Raw genomic sequence first — 15,575 nt, forward strand, 5'->3', positions numbered from 1 at the left:
TCAAATTAACCATTCCACATATTAGTTATTCTTCAAAGAAAAATAAGCTTCTCTTTAGATCTATTCATAATTCACCCTCTTGGCTTTATGGATTTCCAGTTAATTAATTCTCCACTAGCTATTCTTTGAAGAAAAATAAGTCTGTCTTATAGTAAACACATATAGATTACATATGCTATGGAGAAGCAGATCTAAATGAAATTAATCTCTTTTTAGCACTTATTATGGATTATTAAAATTATTGTAATTCCTCCTACCATATCTCACAGAACTCACTGCCTATGGTATCTGTATATGATTACAAACAAAGCACTATGTTCCTATATAGGAGAAATAAGCAGAAAGAGATACTTGTGGAAAAAGCTGTGTTGCCTTATTGTGTGTGTCTATCACCAAGGGCTCTTAAACTATTATTTGTACAGAGTCTTCCCCAAGATAAAGGACAGCATACTCATCCTACCTCTGGTCAGGAAGCTTTCTGGTGGTGTTTGTCCTGAAGCAAGCTCAGCCAGTTGTTCTTTGAGCCTCTTTACTTCAGCTTGGAGCTGGCTCACATTTCCTTGGGTGTCTTCATTTACTACCGCCTGTTCAAGAATTTTTTAAGAAGGATTAAATAATGATTTTTGAGTAGTACAGTTCCGTGTGTACATTTGCTTGGTATGATTTGTAGTGATTAACATCAAACAAAACTTCATGACCACCTAATAGTCAAAAGGCCACAGGAATTACAGTATGCTCGAATGGGGAGGAAGATTCCTTTTCTTGTGCCTTCAGACCTGAACTAGAGAGACAGCCTCAGGCAGACTCTCTTTCCCACAGCTGACCAGACCTGAGCTGTTAGGCTGGGTCACACTTAGGATCCAGGTGTGTTCAACTAACACTTTCTTCCCTGAGAACAACAGCCTTTCCCCACCCTCCCAATGAAGAACAGCAAACACCTAATGAGTATCATTTCCACTCTTTCCTAGCTCCCTATGTGGAAGGAGCTAAGCATCTAAGTGTGTGGTGACATGCAGGGCTGGCTTGAGCTTGGCAGAAGCAACCTTCCCCAGAGGGATCCAACCTTTATTTTTTAATAGCCCTCTTGGAAGGAGGGGTTGGTTTGACACTTCCTTTTTTTTTTTTAACCACACTAAATGATATCTTCATTTTCTTAAAGAAATGTCTTCTTTAAGACAACTACTAAAAGGCTAAAGGGCTCTCAAACAAAATGTGCCACTGTGGGGATGTCAAGAGTGAGGGAGGTCACACATGTGTGGTGACAGGCAATATATGGGATCTCTCTGTAAGTTCTGTTCAATTTTGCAGTGAACCAAAAGCTTCTATAAAGTTTATTAATTAAAAAATGTATTTTTTTCTTTTTTCAGACAGAGTTTCGCTCTTGTTGCCCAGGCTGAAGTGCAATGGCATGATCTCGGCTCATCACAACCTCCGCCTCCTGGATTCCAGCCATTCTCCTGCCTCAGCCTCCCAGGTAGCTGGGATTACAGGCATGTGCCACCATGCCCAGCTAATTTTTTGTATTTTTAGTAGAGACAGGGTTTCTCCATGTTGGTCAGGCTGGTCTCAAACTCCTGACCTCAGGTGATCCACCCGCCTCGGCCTCCCAAAGTGCTGGGATTACAGGCGTGAGCCACCACACCTGGCCTAAAAAAATAAAGTTTTAAAAAGGTCAACAAAACCTAAAGGGTGATAACGAGTGCCAAAAGCTGAGTACCAACCAGGTCAGAGGACTCAGCTGTGAAATACCCAATACTCCAGCAAGGAAAAAACAGCCTGTGACAGCCCCAAGGTCTCTGTATTCTTGCTGTAGGCCCAATTTGCTCACTGGGAAACATTTAAATAGCACATCCTTAAACAAGTCCCAGATTCTCTAGCACTTCCCACTGATAGGCTGCAGTAGGGCTTACCATTGAGAGTGACTAGTAGAAGGCTCTCGGTTTTGTTGTTTTATGTGTTAAGCAGCCATTTCCAGTTGTTTCTGATTCTTGTGGCCAGCCTCATTACAAGGTACTACTGTGCTTCTGACATCACTGTCCCATCAGTGACATCATAATTCTAACTGTTGCTGTAGTTCTATCATCTCCAAAGACTTTTAGTAAATCTTAAGAGACAGGGTCAGGAAGCTCTAATGATTTTTTCCTTCTCATATTACTAATACTCCATAGTCCAAGGAAATAAAACATATGACTACATCTATAGTCTTCTGATTTGCCCAGGAAAAGGGGCAACATGGACCTCCTGATTTACAGGCAGTTGGTCTGAAAGCACAGATAGGACAAGCTGGGGCTTGCAACTGGCATCAGAAGTCAGGGTCAGTCTTGTGGGACTGAGCATTTAACCAGTGAGACCTCTCCCTATCTCCAGGTATATAGTGTCAGAATGGAAGTGAATCAGAGGACACCCAGCTGATGTCTGCTCCAGAACTGATTGATTGGTTGTTGGCAGGAGGAAAGACTCACACACTTAATTTGCTTTCCCTTAAGAAAAAATTGTTGGCTGGGTACAGTGGCTCTCCATGTAATCCCAGCACTTTGAAAGGTGGAGGCAGGAGGACTGCTTGAACCCAGGAGTTTTGAGACCAGCTTGGGCAACAAAGTGAGACCCTGTCTGTACAAAAAAATAAAAAAAATTAGCCTGGCATGGTGCTACATGCCTGTGGTTCCAGCTATACAAGAGGCTGAGGCAGGAGGATCTCTTGAACCCAGGAAGTTGAGGCTAGAGTGTGCTGTGTTTGTGCCACTGCACTCCAGCCTGGGTGACACACAGCAAGACTGCGTCTCAAATAAAAAAGAGAAAAAGCTAGTCAAACAATAACAACCATAGACCTAACCTAGGTCTCTTAATACATGTGTGATATAGAAGGGTAGAAAAGATAAAATAGAAATCTTGCATACAGTGAGAGAAGCTTTTACAGAGAAATAAATACAAGCTAATGTTAATAGGGCAATCACAAAAAAAGCATACTGCAAACTTAAGTATTTTTCTCATTTATTTAATAAAGTATATGCCAGCATTTTACCTTGTTTTTAATCAGCTTGGCTCTTTGAGCAAAGTTAAGTGTTGATAGGGTTTCCCCAAAACATCTGGATCCAGGATGAACATTTGCAATTATGGCTGTTTTGGCATTACCTCCAAGGGAATCCTATTTAATGATAGGAATGGACACATTTTCAGGTGAGAAATCACAAGATCTTTTTAAGCAAAGAAAATGTACACTCTTGCCACCAAGGCTGAGAGACTGTCCCACTAGCAACCTTAGCATAACCAAAAGGAGCCCAGGAATCCAAGGATCTACTTTACCCGTAGTAAGAAGGTAAGTTTGGAGTCTCTGTAGCAAACATGTCTCTGTTTTCCATTACTCAAGTCGACAAGTGCAGTAATCACTTGGCCCAGGCAGCTCAGTGATCGATTTATGTTACCTGCTTCCTAAGGTGTTGATGGAAAAGAACAAAAATTTAGGTATATTGGTTACTATTGGGTATTTTGAATGAAAATATATCTAGCAGAGGATTATTTTGGATGAAAAGGCAAGTCAGGGACAATGTTAATAAAGAACAACTATTCAATAAACAAAAGAAGTGCTGAATTATCCCCTAACCTTTTCCTATTTGATGTACACTATAATTTTAGTATTACAAGACAAACACAGGCCGGGCACTGTGGCTCACGCTTGTAATCCCAGCACTTTGGGAGGCTAAGGCGGGCAGGATGCTGGAGCTCAGGAGTTGGATACCAACCTGGGCAACATGGCAAAACCCCCTTTCTACAAAGAAATACAAAAAACCTGCCAGGCATGGTGGCACACACCTGTAGTCCTAGCTACTTGGGAGGTTGAAGCGGGAGGATCACTTGAGCTTGGGAGGTGGAGGTTGCAGTGAGCTGAGATTGTGCCATTGCACTCCAACTTGGGTGACAGGGTGAGACCCTGTCTCAAAAACAACAGGGCCAGGCGTGGCGGTTCACACCTATAATCCCAACACTTTGGGAGGCCAAGGTGGGTGGATCACAAGGTCAGGAGATAGAGGCCATCTTGGCTAACATGGTGAAACCTCGTCTCTACTAAAAAGACAAAAAATTAGCCAGGTGTGGTGATGCACACCTGTGGTCCTAACTACTGGGGAGGCTGAGGCAGAAGAATTGCTTGAACCCAGAAGGTGGAGGTTGCAGTGAGCCAAGGCCGCGTCACTGCACTCCAGACTGGGCAACAGAGCAAGACTCCGTCTCAAAAACAACAACAGCAACAAAAAGACAAATACAAAAATAATGCAAAGAAAAGAAATTAATGTCATTTTGCACTTAAAATAGTTTAAAATCGACCTAAAGGTAAAGATAAAGACCAGAAAAAAATAGGGAAAGAAAACTTAGAGTAGTGCATTAATAGGTACTTTTTTCAGTCCTTTTATGCTAAAATATTTAAGGGTATAATACCTAATAACTCACCCATACAGCCCCCAAAGCCACTGATGAACTTATTTGAGGAGAATATTCAGTTTAATTCTGTAAAGGATAATAAAAACTCCTTTAAAACAGAAGTTTGGTGGGGGGAAAAGGTAAGCTAAATATGTTACATTGGATTTTCACTTTAGGTAGTATATTTTAAAAACTGGGTCTGCAGTGGTAGGAGCATACAAAAAAGAGAAAAAGTCAAAAATGCAAGATGTGCTGAATTCAGAGTCACTGTTGTTATCATTCAGTAAATCAGAAAGGTGGTTGGTGGCATGGCTGAGAGTACTGTAGCACCGCGGTTTGAATCTCAGCTCTAACCTTACTAGCTGTGTGACTTTGGTTTCTTTAGCTGTAAAACAGAAAGAATAATAGCACCTACTTCCCAGAGTTGTTGGGAAGGTTAAATGAATTAACATATTTAAAGCATTTTAGAACAGACTTGATATATGTCCTATTATAAACATATGCTTTTTTCTTTTGGACACAGAGTCTCACTTTGTCACCCAGGTTGGAGCACAGTGGCACAATCACAGCTCACTGCAATCTTGACCTCCTAGGGTCAAGGGATCCTCCCACCTCAGCGTCCCAAGTGGGATTATAGGCATCAGCCACCATGCTCAGTCCACATGCTATTTTGATTATGCCTCATATCTCAATAGAAATATGAGCTTTAAACTGGGCACAGTGGCTCATGCCTGTAATCCCAGCATTTTGGGAAGCCAAAGTGGGTGGATCACCTAAGTCAGGAGTTTAAGACCAGCCTGGCCAACATGGCGAAACCCCATCTCTATTAAAAATACAAAAAATTAGCCAGGTTTGATGTTGAGGTGAGACAGGAGAACTGCTTGAACCTGAGAGGCAGAGATTGCAGTGAGCTGAGATCACGCCACTGCACTGCAGCTGGGTGACAGAGTGAGACGTCTCAAAAGAAAAAAGAAAGAAATATGAGTTTTAGATTGTCTGAAACTGCCTCGGAGGTAGGTCAGGTAGCTCAAATCCTCTTTTTTTTTTTTTTTTGAGACAGAGTCTTGCTCTGTCACCCAGGCTGGAATGCAGGGGTGTGATCTCGGCTCACTGCAACCTCTGCCTTCCCACAGGTTGAAGCAATTATCCTGCCTTAGCCTCCCGAGTAGATGGGACTACTAGGGTTACCACCAAGGGCGCACCACCATGCCAGGCTAATTTTTTGTATTTTTAGTAGAGACAGAGTTTCACCATGTTGGCCAGGCTGGTCTCGAACTCCTGACCTCGCGATCTGCTTGCCTTGGCCTCCCAAAGTACTGGGATTACAGGCGTGAGCCACCACGCCTGGCTAAATCCTCACTTTTAATGAAAAAAGTAGATCTCTTCCCTCATAATTTCCAATTCCTCTCCCCTTGTCCATGTATATTCTAAACTATCGAATCTAGATATATTTTATTGACAATTCATATAACAATACATTTACGTATATTGACAATACATATTACATAGAACCTCTGGTCCCGCTGTTAATATCTTAGCCTAGGACTAGGTACTTAACCCTTCACATTTGAAATACTAAACTGGGAAAAGATGTTTTTCTGTGGTCTCTCCCTTCTAAAATCTTAACAACAGTGCGGCGTCAGATGACTAAGTTTCTATAAAGTAGGCTTTCTTCATGAGACACTTAGTTGCTCAGAAATGTTAAGTGTTTCCCAATGTGCGCAGAGTTGAATACAAACTTGGCCTGGCACTCCTGGCCCTTGATAATCCGAGCCTGCTTGCCTCTCTAACCAACCCATCCACTGAGGCATGCTGACATGCCAAATGCCACATGCATTCTGCATCCACAATAACCCCTGCCAGGCATACATTTCCTGTTTCTCTCTCCCTACCCAAATCCTTTACAACTCAAGAACTACTTCTTTTCCACACGTTCCACAAGAGTCCACGTTGTACCCTTCTTCCTCTGACCCCTGCTGTCTCTTATACCCGTATCCCCTCTGTCATTAATTAAAACATTTTTGTATACTGACAGACTTGCCCTATCCCATTTATGTTTACTGTCCCACTACTGTTCCTTTCTCATAGGAGCAATTTACTATTCCTTTGTCACCCTCAAAATACTTAGTTTGGTATGGTCATGCATCAGTTAACAATAGGGATACTGTTTTATTTTCTTTTGAGACACAGTCTCGCTCTGTTGCCAGGTTGGAGTGCAGTGGCGCAATCTTGGCTCACTGCAATCTCCACCTCCTGGGTTCAAGCGATTCTCCTGCCTCAGCCTCCCAAGTAGCTGGGACTACAGGCATGCACAAGCACACCCAGCTAATTTTCGTATTTTTTTAGTACAGACGGGGTTTTACCATGTTGGCCAGAATGGTCCCAATCTCCTGACCTCGTGATCTGCCCGCCTTGGCCTCCCAAAGGGCTGTGATTACAGGCGTGAGCCACCGAGCCCAGCCAACAGGGATATGCTCTAAGAAATGCACCATTAGGAAATTCTGTCGTTTTGTGGACATCATAGAGTATACTTATGCAAACCGAGATAGTATACCTTACAACGCATATAGGCTATGTGGTATATTATACTCTTAAAGGACCCTCCCCATCATAAATGCAGTTTCTCATTGACTAAGACATTGTTATGTATCACGACTATATTGACAGCTGGTAAGAACTCACACATAAGCTGAAGACCATAATTTCATTCTTACCTTTAATCTCATCCCTTCTGCATGGGTATCTTTTTGCCTTTCCGATCCTGCTAAATCCACCAGGTTGAGAAGGGAGGTCCGTATATTCACAATGTCATTGGTTTTCTCCATTGACTCTACTGTAATTGTAAAGACGGCATGAGACCTAGAGGATTCTCTGTTCATTGATGTTGATGCCACACGTCTGTTCCTCCATCCTCCAGACAACACCTATGCAAAAGGAAGACATATGAAAAGAAATGAGAGGACTGGGTACAATGGCTCATGCTTGTAAACCTAGCATTTTGGGAAGGCTGGAGGATCACTTGCGAATAGAATTCAAGATCAGTCTGACCAACATAGAGACCTCACCTCTATAAAAAAGAAAAAAAAAAAAAAAAAAAAAAAAACTTCACTAAGCACAGTGGTAGGAATCTGTAGTCCTAGCTACTCGGGAGGCTGAGGCGGAAGGATCACTTGAGCCCAGGAATTCAAGGCTGCAGTGAGCCATGACTGTGCCACTGCACTCCAGCCTGAGCAACAGAGCAAGATCCTATCTCAAAAAAAAAAAGAAAAAAAGGAACAAGGTAGGAACACTTAAAATGTAAAATAAGCACTTGAGAATCACGCATTTTATTATGAAAAATACTAACATAGAGCTAATTATCTACTTTCATAGGGAAAAAGAAATATTTACACAAAGCATATTTTCTCTTTAGTACAGGGGTGAGGGACATCTATTGCTTTTCATTGTTATCTAACTTTTTAAGAGAAATTACATTATCCCAAGTTCCAAATGGCACACAACTGCCACCAAAATCAGTAGGAAATTTATAAAGGTGGAAAGAAAGATTACCGGTCCATTAAGGAATAAACTGAAGTTATTTTCCTTTCCTTTGTGTTCCTTTTCCATGTTACAGAAAGAGAACAAACAGGAAATCAGAGGGCAAAGGATCTAGAACTGATTTTGCCACGCTTTATTTGTGTTCATCAGATGTAAATCACAAAACCTCCCTGAACCCTTCTTTACCTAGAAAATAAGAACGCTGGACACGAAAAATCTGTAACTTATCTTTAAGCCCAAAGTTTCATCAGCTCTTTTGGCCTACAAAGTACTTTTTCCCTTCTATTCCCTATGGCAACCAGGATACCTGAAGGTTCATAACGCAGGCTCTGGAATCAGGTGCATTTAAGTTCAAACTGTGGCTCCACTTCTTACTAGGTGTGGTCTGGGGCCAGTTGAACCTTTTCAAGGCTTAGCCTTCATATTTGTAAAATGGGAATATGGGTACCTACCCCAAAGAACAGAACATATAAGTTTTAAGTACATATGAATCACCTATGGATGTTGTTAAAATTCAGATTCAGATTCAGTGTGAGGTGATTCAGTGTGAGGGCCTGAGATTTTGCATTTCTAACAAGCTCTCAGGTGATGCTGATGTTCCGAGGACCACATTTTGGGTAGGAGGGTCATAGCATATAAGGGGTAAAATGGGGAAATTAGTATCTTTGTTGCAAAGAGTATATTGAAGATTAAGTAAAATAATATATACAAAAGAAGTTAGCACAGTGCCTGGCAACTTCACTCAATAAATCCTAGCTATTATAACCCTATTAATCAGCCACAGTATAAAACTGAAATTATTTGTATCTTTTGTCTTTTTTTTTGTGAGACGGAGTTTGACTCTGTCACCCAGAATGGAGTGCAGTGGTGCAATCTTGGCTCACTGCAACCTCCGCCTCCCTGGTTCAAGCAATTCTCTGCCTTAGCCTCCTGAGTAGCTGGGATTACAGACATCTGCCACCACGCCCAGCTAATTTTTATATTTTTAGTAGAGGTAAGGTTTCACTATCTTGGCCAGGCTGGTCTTGAACTCCTGACCTTGTGATCCACCTTGGCCTCCCAAAAAGGCTGGGATTACAGAAGTGAGCCACTGCGCCCAGCTATTTGTATCTTTTATATTTCGTGGATAGTGCTTTATGCTTTCTTTTTATAACATTAAATACTGTATATTAAATATTAATCATGATATAGTCATGATTTATTAATCTAGCTACAAAAACCAAAGAGAGAGAGAGAGTTCCTCCAACCTGAGACAAATTCCAAAATACTATTCTCTTAAAAAAAAAAAAAAAAAATGGCCAGGCACCGTGGCACACCTATAATCCCAGCACTTTGGGAGGCCGAGGCAGGTGGGTTACCTGAGGTCGAGTTCAAGACCAGCCTGGCCAACATAGTGAAACCCCATCTCTACTAAAAAATACAAAATTTAGCCAGGTGTGATGGCAGAGGCCTGTAATCCTAGCTACTCGGGAGGCTGAGACTGGAGAGTATCTTGAACCTGGGAGGCAGAGGTTCCAGTGAGCCAAGATCATACCATTGCACTCCAGCCAGAGTGAGACTTGGTCTCCAAAACAAACAAACAAAAAAAAGCAAGGTATAAAAGTAGCATAGTACACTGTCAATTGTGCAATGTAAGGAGAAAAAGCAAATACAAGCATGTTTGCTTGTATACTCTACAAAAATCAAAAACAAAAATACTTGGTGAATGTTGATATATTGTTAAGATGTTAATTATACTAAAAATAATTGATACATTCAACACAATCCCACTAAAAAATCCAAGCAGCCAGGCCGGGCACAGTGGCTCATGTCTGTAATTGAAATACCCTAGCTTGGCTATAATGAATACATTTTAAACAATCCTGCTAACTCCATTTTGCCCACCCTGAGCTATGTAGGGCATTCTGTTCGGAATGTGGTCTAAGACACCTGGCATCTTTGTAATCAATTTTCTGAGATACGGGGCCCACTGGCCCTGTACATCCTATATCCGCAACTGTGTAACTGTTACCCCACACTGCTACCCTACATCCTGAGTGAAGAACAATTTTAAGAAGAACTTTTTGTTAGGCCCCTCTTCTCCCCTAACCTGCTCCTTCTGCTTCTGTAATAATCTGCTTACCGCCCCCCGACCCTAAACTGGTATAAAAATGTTGACCGCCCTTTGTTCTTGGCCCAGAGGTTTGAGCTCTAGCTGACTCTTCAGACGCCAGCATAAAGGTGGACTCTCAACAAACTCAGTGTGTGGTGCTTCTGTTTAAACTTGCTCGGCTATAATATAATCCCAGCACTTTGGGAGGCTGAGGTGGGTGGATCACGAGGTAGGAGTTCGAGACCAGCCTGGCCACTATGATGAAACCCTGTCTCTACTAAAAATACAAAAATTAGCTGGGTGTGGTGGTGCATGCCTGTAAAAATTCCAGCTATGGGGGAGGCTGAGAGAGAAGAGTGGCTTGAACCCAGGAGGTGGAGGTTGCAGTGAGCCAAGATCATGCCACTACACTCCTGCCTGGGTGACAGAGCAAGACTCTGTCAAAAAAAAAAAAAAAAAAAAAAAAATCCCAGCAGCCTTTTTTGTAGAAACTGACAAACTGATTCTATATAAATGAAAATGCAAAGGAACAATGAATAACCAAAATAATTGTTAAAAACAACAAGGTTGGAGGACTTACCCTAACTTATCTAAAGACACTACTTAGCAACAAGTTATATAATAATCAAGACTTTTTCATATTGATGAAAAGAAACATATAGATCAACAGAATAGAATACAGTTAGCTATAAACCCATATATGTACAGTCAATTCACCAAAGGTGCAAAGGCAATGTAATGCTGAAAAGAAAGTTTTTTTCAACAAATCATGCTGTGTACTGGATCAAAAACAAAAAGGCAAGAAAAGAGAAAGAAGCATTATATAAAATAGCCAAAACACACCAAGAAAGATGGTAGAAACCAGTCTAACAATATCAACAATTATAAAGTAATGTAAATAAATTAGGTAAGATACTGTCATGAGTGGCTAAAAAAAGAGCCGAGTATAGCTATGTGGTTTACAATAAAAACCTAAAACATTAAGAATCAGAAGGAGCTGGGCATGGTGGCTCATGCCTGTAATCCCAGCACTCTGGGAAGCCGAGGCGGGTGGATCATGGGTTTAAGAGATCAAGACCACCCTGGCCAACATGGTGAAACCCATCCTGAATAAAAATACAAAAATTAGCTGGGCATGGTGGTACACACAGGTAGTCTCAGTTACTCTGGAGGCTGAGGCAGGAGAATCGCTTGAACCAGGAGGCAGAGGTTGCAGTGAGGCAAGATCGCGCCACTGCACTCCAGCCTGGTGACACAGTGAGACATCAGATCAGATTCCATTAAAACTTATATAGAGGGCCGGGCGCGGTGGCTCAAGCCTGTAATCCCAGCACTTTGGGAGGCCGAGGCGGGTGGATCACGAGGTCAAGAGATCGAGACCATCCTGGTCAACGTGGTGAAACCCCGTCTCTACTAAAAATACAAAACATTAGCTGGGCATGGTGGTGCGTGCCTGTAATCCCAGCTACTCAGGAGGCTGAGGCAGGAGAATTGCCTGAACCCAGGAGGCGGAGGTTGCGGTGAGCCGAGATCGCGCCATTGCACTCCAGCCTGGGTAACATGAGTGAAACTCTGTCTCAAAAAAAAAAAAAAAAAAAAAAAAAACTTATATAGAATATTTTACAAATTCCTGTCAAGGGGTTGCTTGTCCTGAGCTGATTGCTTAAGTTAGCTTTTGACACCTAACAAGCAAGCAAGGTAGAAAAGAATAGCCAGATGGTTTAAAGGCCAGAGTTCCCAGAAGCCCCTCAAACAGACAACTCCCAGGAGGAATCACTAAAGACATATGGACAAGTAGGAAACTGATTAAAATGTATCATCTTATTTCTGTTTAAATAGCCCTTCTGAGGTTCCATTTTGAAAGACTCTTGGAATAGCATAAAATATTGCCATATTATTTTATTTTTACTTCTCATGAACATTCTGTATTACGCCTTTATGACGTATTTTTGGCACCTCAATTCTTACTTTTTTGAGATTGGGGTGCTTTCATAGCAGGTTTGTTGCGTAAGCACCAAACAAGTACTCGTGGCAGGGTACCTGATAGGCTTCAGCAGCTGAGGTTACCACCTGCTCCACCGCACCAACAACAAAGACTCCCTTCTTGATATGCTCCCTTAAGTACAGTCCAGCCGATGCAGAGTCCAGTAGGTCATATATCTGCTCATTGTAGATTTCAATAAAGGAACACTTACAAAGGAAACTCTTCCCAGCTCCAGCCTGTAAAAAAGAAGCCTTGTTTAGTTACATTACTTTCATGTGTTCATATGTAGTTTTCGTGACCATTAATTTTGCACTTGCTTTTCAAGATGTAAATTTCTTATACTGTTATTCTTTAACACAATATAAGATGCCTAAAAGCAAAAATAATATTGGTAACTAGTTTTAACACATCATTATATTTTAGAGCTGCATCAAACTGTGGTTCCAGGTAACCTAGAGGCTTCCACAGGTGCCTGGGAATTAATATGGGGAGAGGAGAATTGAGCAGTCCAGTTGGGAAATTCCATTTTTGTCTGTCTTATATATTGAATGTCCTCATAAAGTTTTATTTAAAACAAGTGTTATGCTCTTCAAACGACTGAAAACAATTTATTTTAAAAGACTTTATAGAATTTTTAACCACAGAAATGCATGGGCACTAAATTACTTCACTGCCACACAATTTGTCTAACTTCAGTGTTAGAGATAGGGGATTTCTGCAAAGGAGTAAGTGGTAAACCAATGTTATATATCAGTTTCCTTGGTACACAAGTAATGGAACATAAAATACTAATGGTTCTAAGCCCAGAATTCACCAAGCTAAAGCAGCACAATTGTGAGAAGGCCCAGCCTGGGAGCGAATGCAAGAGGAAAGACCACATCCCCAGGGTGATGGAGCCACACCACATGTGGAGCAAAGAGATCATGAGAAGGCAGTAGCAGGTGCTACAAAGGTGGTAAGGATGAACCCATCACTGCTGGATGTCATGAGGATTTAGGAACACTTGCAGTCACCTGTTAGGTACAGGTAGATAATTAGGCTTACTGTATTAGTGTATCTGTCTTCCTCAGTAGAGATTTTCTTTACAGTTTCTCTCTTGCAAAATCTTTTTTTGAGAGCCTCAGAAGCACTATTTTCCTTTCTTGAAAACCAACAATTTGGGATAAAGGATAATGCCTGTTTTATAAATTAAAAACTCAATTGAGATAAAACAACACAGAATCCTTAATATTATCCTTAGAATTGAAAGGTTTTTTTATACCACACTAGTCTATCCACATTGTAGAGTACCATACATGCTCATCCATCTATCATGAGCTAATTATCAGTAGCTACCTACTCAAAATTAGACATTTCATAGAACCACTTGATTTTTACATAATTTTTACCTTTTCTTTTTCACGATCAATTAAGGAAAACAAATACTCAAAACTTCGTGGAATTACTCCTCTCAGGTTATGAGAAAAATTATCAGATTCAGATGGTCCTAAAAAACAAAAAACAAAAACACTGGATTTTTATTCTATTCCAAGAGTCTTTCAAAATGGCAATTTATACAGAAATAAGATGATATACTATATGATGAGTTTCCTACTTGTGCTCCAAACAAGTTAAATTTAAGTCTGTGGGTGATAGCATAATAGAAACTGCATGTCATTGAGACTGAAAAGGCCCACAGTAGCCACCAATCAATTTTTTAAAATAGCTGTTGTTAATAAACAAACAAACAAAATCCATCTAGGTATTAAGCTTGAAATTTTTCCAACTGCCAGGTACCAAAATCTGCAGAAATAAATAATTGTACATTATTTATTGCAGCACATTTGGTCTCATAGACTGACCTGTGCTCCAGGCCTTGGCCCTATAGTGTGACCATAGGCTAATTACTAAATCCCTCTTAAGCTGCAGAGTTCTCAATTATAAAATGGGGATAATGATGGTAATAAATACTGCATCGCGTTATTGGAAATAATTAAGTGAGAGTGTAAAGGTAAAGCACTTGGCGCAGTGTTAGTGCTTTAAATACATTATAAAAATCAGGATTAGCTAGTTGATTTTTTTTTAATTGTGCAATAAGGCCGGGTGCGGTGGCTCACGCCTGTAATCCCAGCACTTCGGGAGGCCAAGGCGGGCAGATCACCTGAGGTCAGGAGTTCGAGACCACCCTGGCCAACGTGGTGAAACCCCATCTATAAAATAAAAATAAAAAATAAAATTGTGCAATAAAAGCCAAGCTGGTATAAAAAGTACTGTAAGAATATAAGATTTCTATGCAGACAGAAAAATGCAGAGCCTCTGTTCAGTTATACTGGGAAAAGAAAGAGATATGAATGCATATGTAAATAGCAAGATTCTAAGGAACATGCAGATAATTTTACATCATTTTCGTGTTGAAGGATATATTATACAAAGATCAATTTGCTATGGTATGTTTGACTCCAATTCTCAAGTTGAAATTTGATCCCCACTGTTGGAGGTGCAGCCTACTGGGACAAGTTTGGGTCATGGAGTGTGATGGGTATGATCTCTCATGAAAGGCTTGGTGCCATTCTCGTGGCAGTGAATTCTCTTATTTCCCAAGAGAACTAGTTGTTGGAGAGAGCATGGCACCTCCTCATGTCTGTCTGTCTGTCTGTCTGTCTGTCTCTCCCCTCTCTCTCTCTCTCTCTCTCTCTTGCTTTCCTCTCTCACCATATAATCCCTGCATGCCTCTTCCTTGTCTTCTGCCATGCTGCTTCCACTCATGGCGGAAGTATTCTCTCTCTCTCTCTCTCTCTTTCCTCTCTCACCGTATAATCCCTGCATGCCTGTTCCCCTTTGTCTTCTGCCATGAGTGGAAGCAGCATGAGGCCCTCACCAGAAGCTGAGTAGATGCTGGTGCCATGCTTCTTCTATGACCTGCCGAACTGTGAGCCAAGTAAAACTCTTTTCTTCATAAATTACCCAGCCTCAGGTATTCCTTTATGGCAACACAAACAGACTAAGACAAAGATTCAACAAATTTTTAACTACCTTCATCATCTGTTGCCTAGCCCACTGCAATAGCTCCTAATCCTGCTCTAACCCCAATAGTTTTTATTTCATTTAGCTGCCTGAGTAATCCTTTTAATTATATATCAGATCATGCACTTCCTATTTATTTTAAAAAAGAACTCTTCCAATAATGCTATAACATATTTAAAACAAAATCCTCACCAGGGCCTATATGACCTGGCCCTAGGATAAAGCTCCAACTTCCCTTGTACCAGCCCCTTATCCTGGAAAACTCCACCCTCAATGGGTCTTCTGCCGTTCCCCAAACATTCTGGAGCGTGCACCCACCTCAGGGCCTATGCCAGTGCTGTTCCTCTGCCTGTAAGATTATTCTCTTGGACAGTCTCATGGTTCACTTTCATCTTACTTAGTAACTCCAAAGATCACCTCCTGAGAGGTCTTTCCTGACCCACCACCTAAAATAGCACCCCTCTTTTCCAACCCTTTACACTGCCTTCTTTTTCTTCATAGCATTTATTACCTCTGGCATAATTTCTAGACGTGGACTTGCTTTTA

The 15,575-nt window shown here is 41.2% G+C and overlaps 1 protein-coding gene across 2 annotated transcripts in view; it reads right to left on the reverse strand.

Annotated features, from left to right (window-relative positions):
• The window catches only part of KIF15 (kinesin family member 15), an 82,729-nt gene that overhangs the window by 43,301 nt on the left and 23,853 nt on the right, over window positions 1-15,575 (reverse strand). For both annotated transcript variants that reach the window (XM_032298057.1, XM_032298058.1), the window contains exons 6-11: window positions 13,415-13,512; window positions 12,083-12,262; window positions 7,128-7,337; window positions 3,304-3,429; window positions 3,023-3,145; window positions 461-584 (exon numbers count right to left, since the gene is read on the reverse strand). In XM_032298057.1, the coding sequence (XP_032153948.1) occupies window positions 461-584; window positions 3,023-3,145; window positions 3,304-3,429; window positions 7,128-7,337; window positions 12,083-12,262; window positions 13,415-13,512 (861 nt within the window). The remainder of the gene's footprint in view (window positions 1-460; window positions 585-3,022; window positions 3,146-3,303; window positions 3,430-7,127; window positions 7,338-12,082; window positions 12,263-13,414; window positions 13,513-15,575) is intronic.

This window comes from Sapajus apella, unplaced genomic scaffold (assembly GCF_009761245.1).
Source record: "Sapajus apella isolate SASKATOON/1434 unplaced genomic scaffold, GSC_monkey_1.0 scaffold38, whole genome shotgun sequence".
NCBI classification, from domain to species: Eukaryota; Metazoa; Chordata; class Mammalia; order Primates; family Cebidae; genus Sapajus; species Sapajus apella.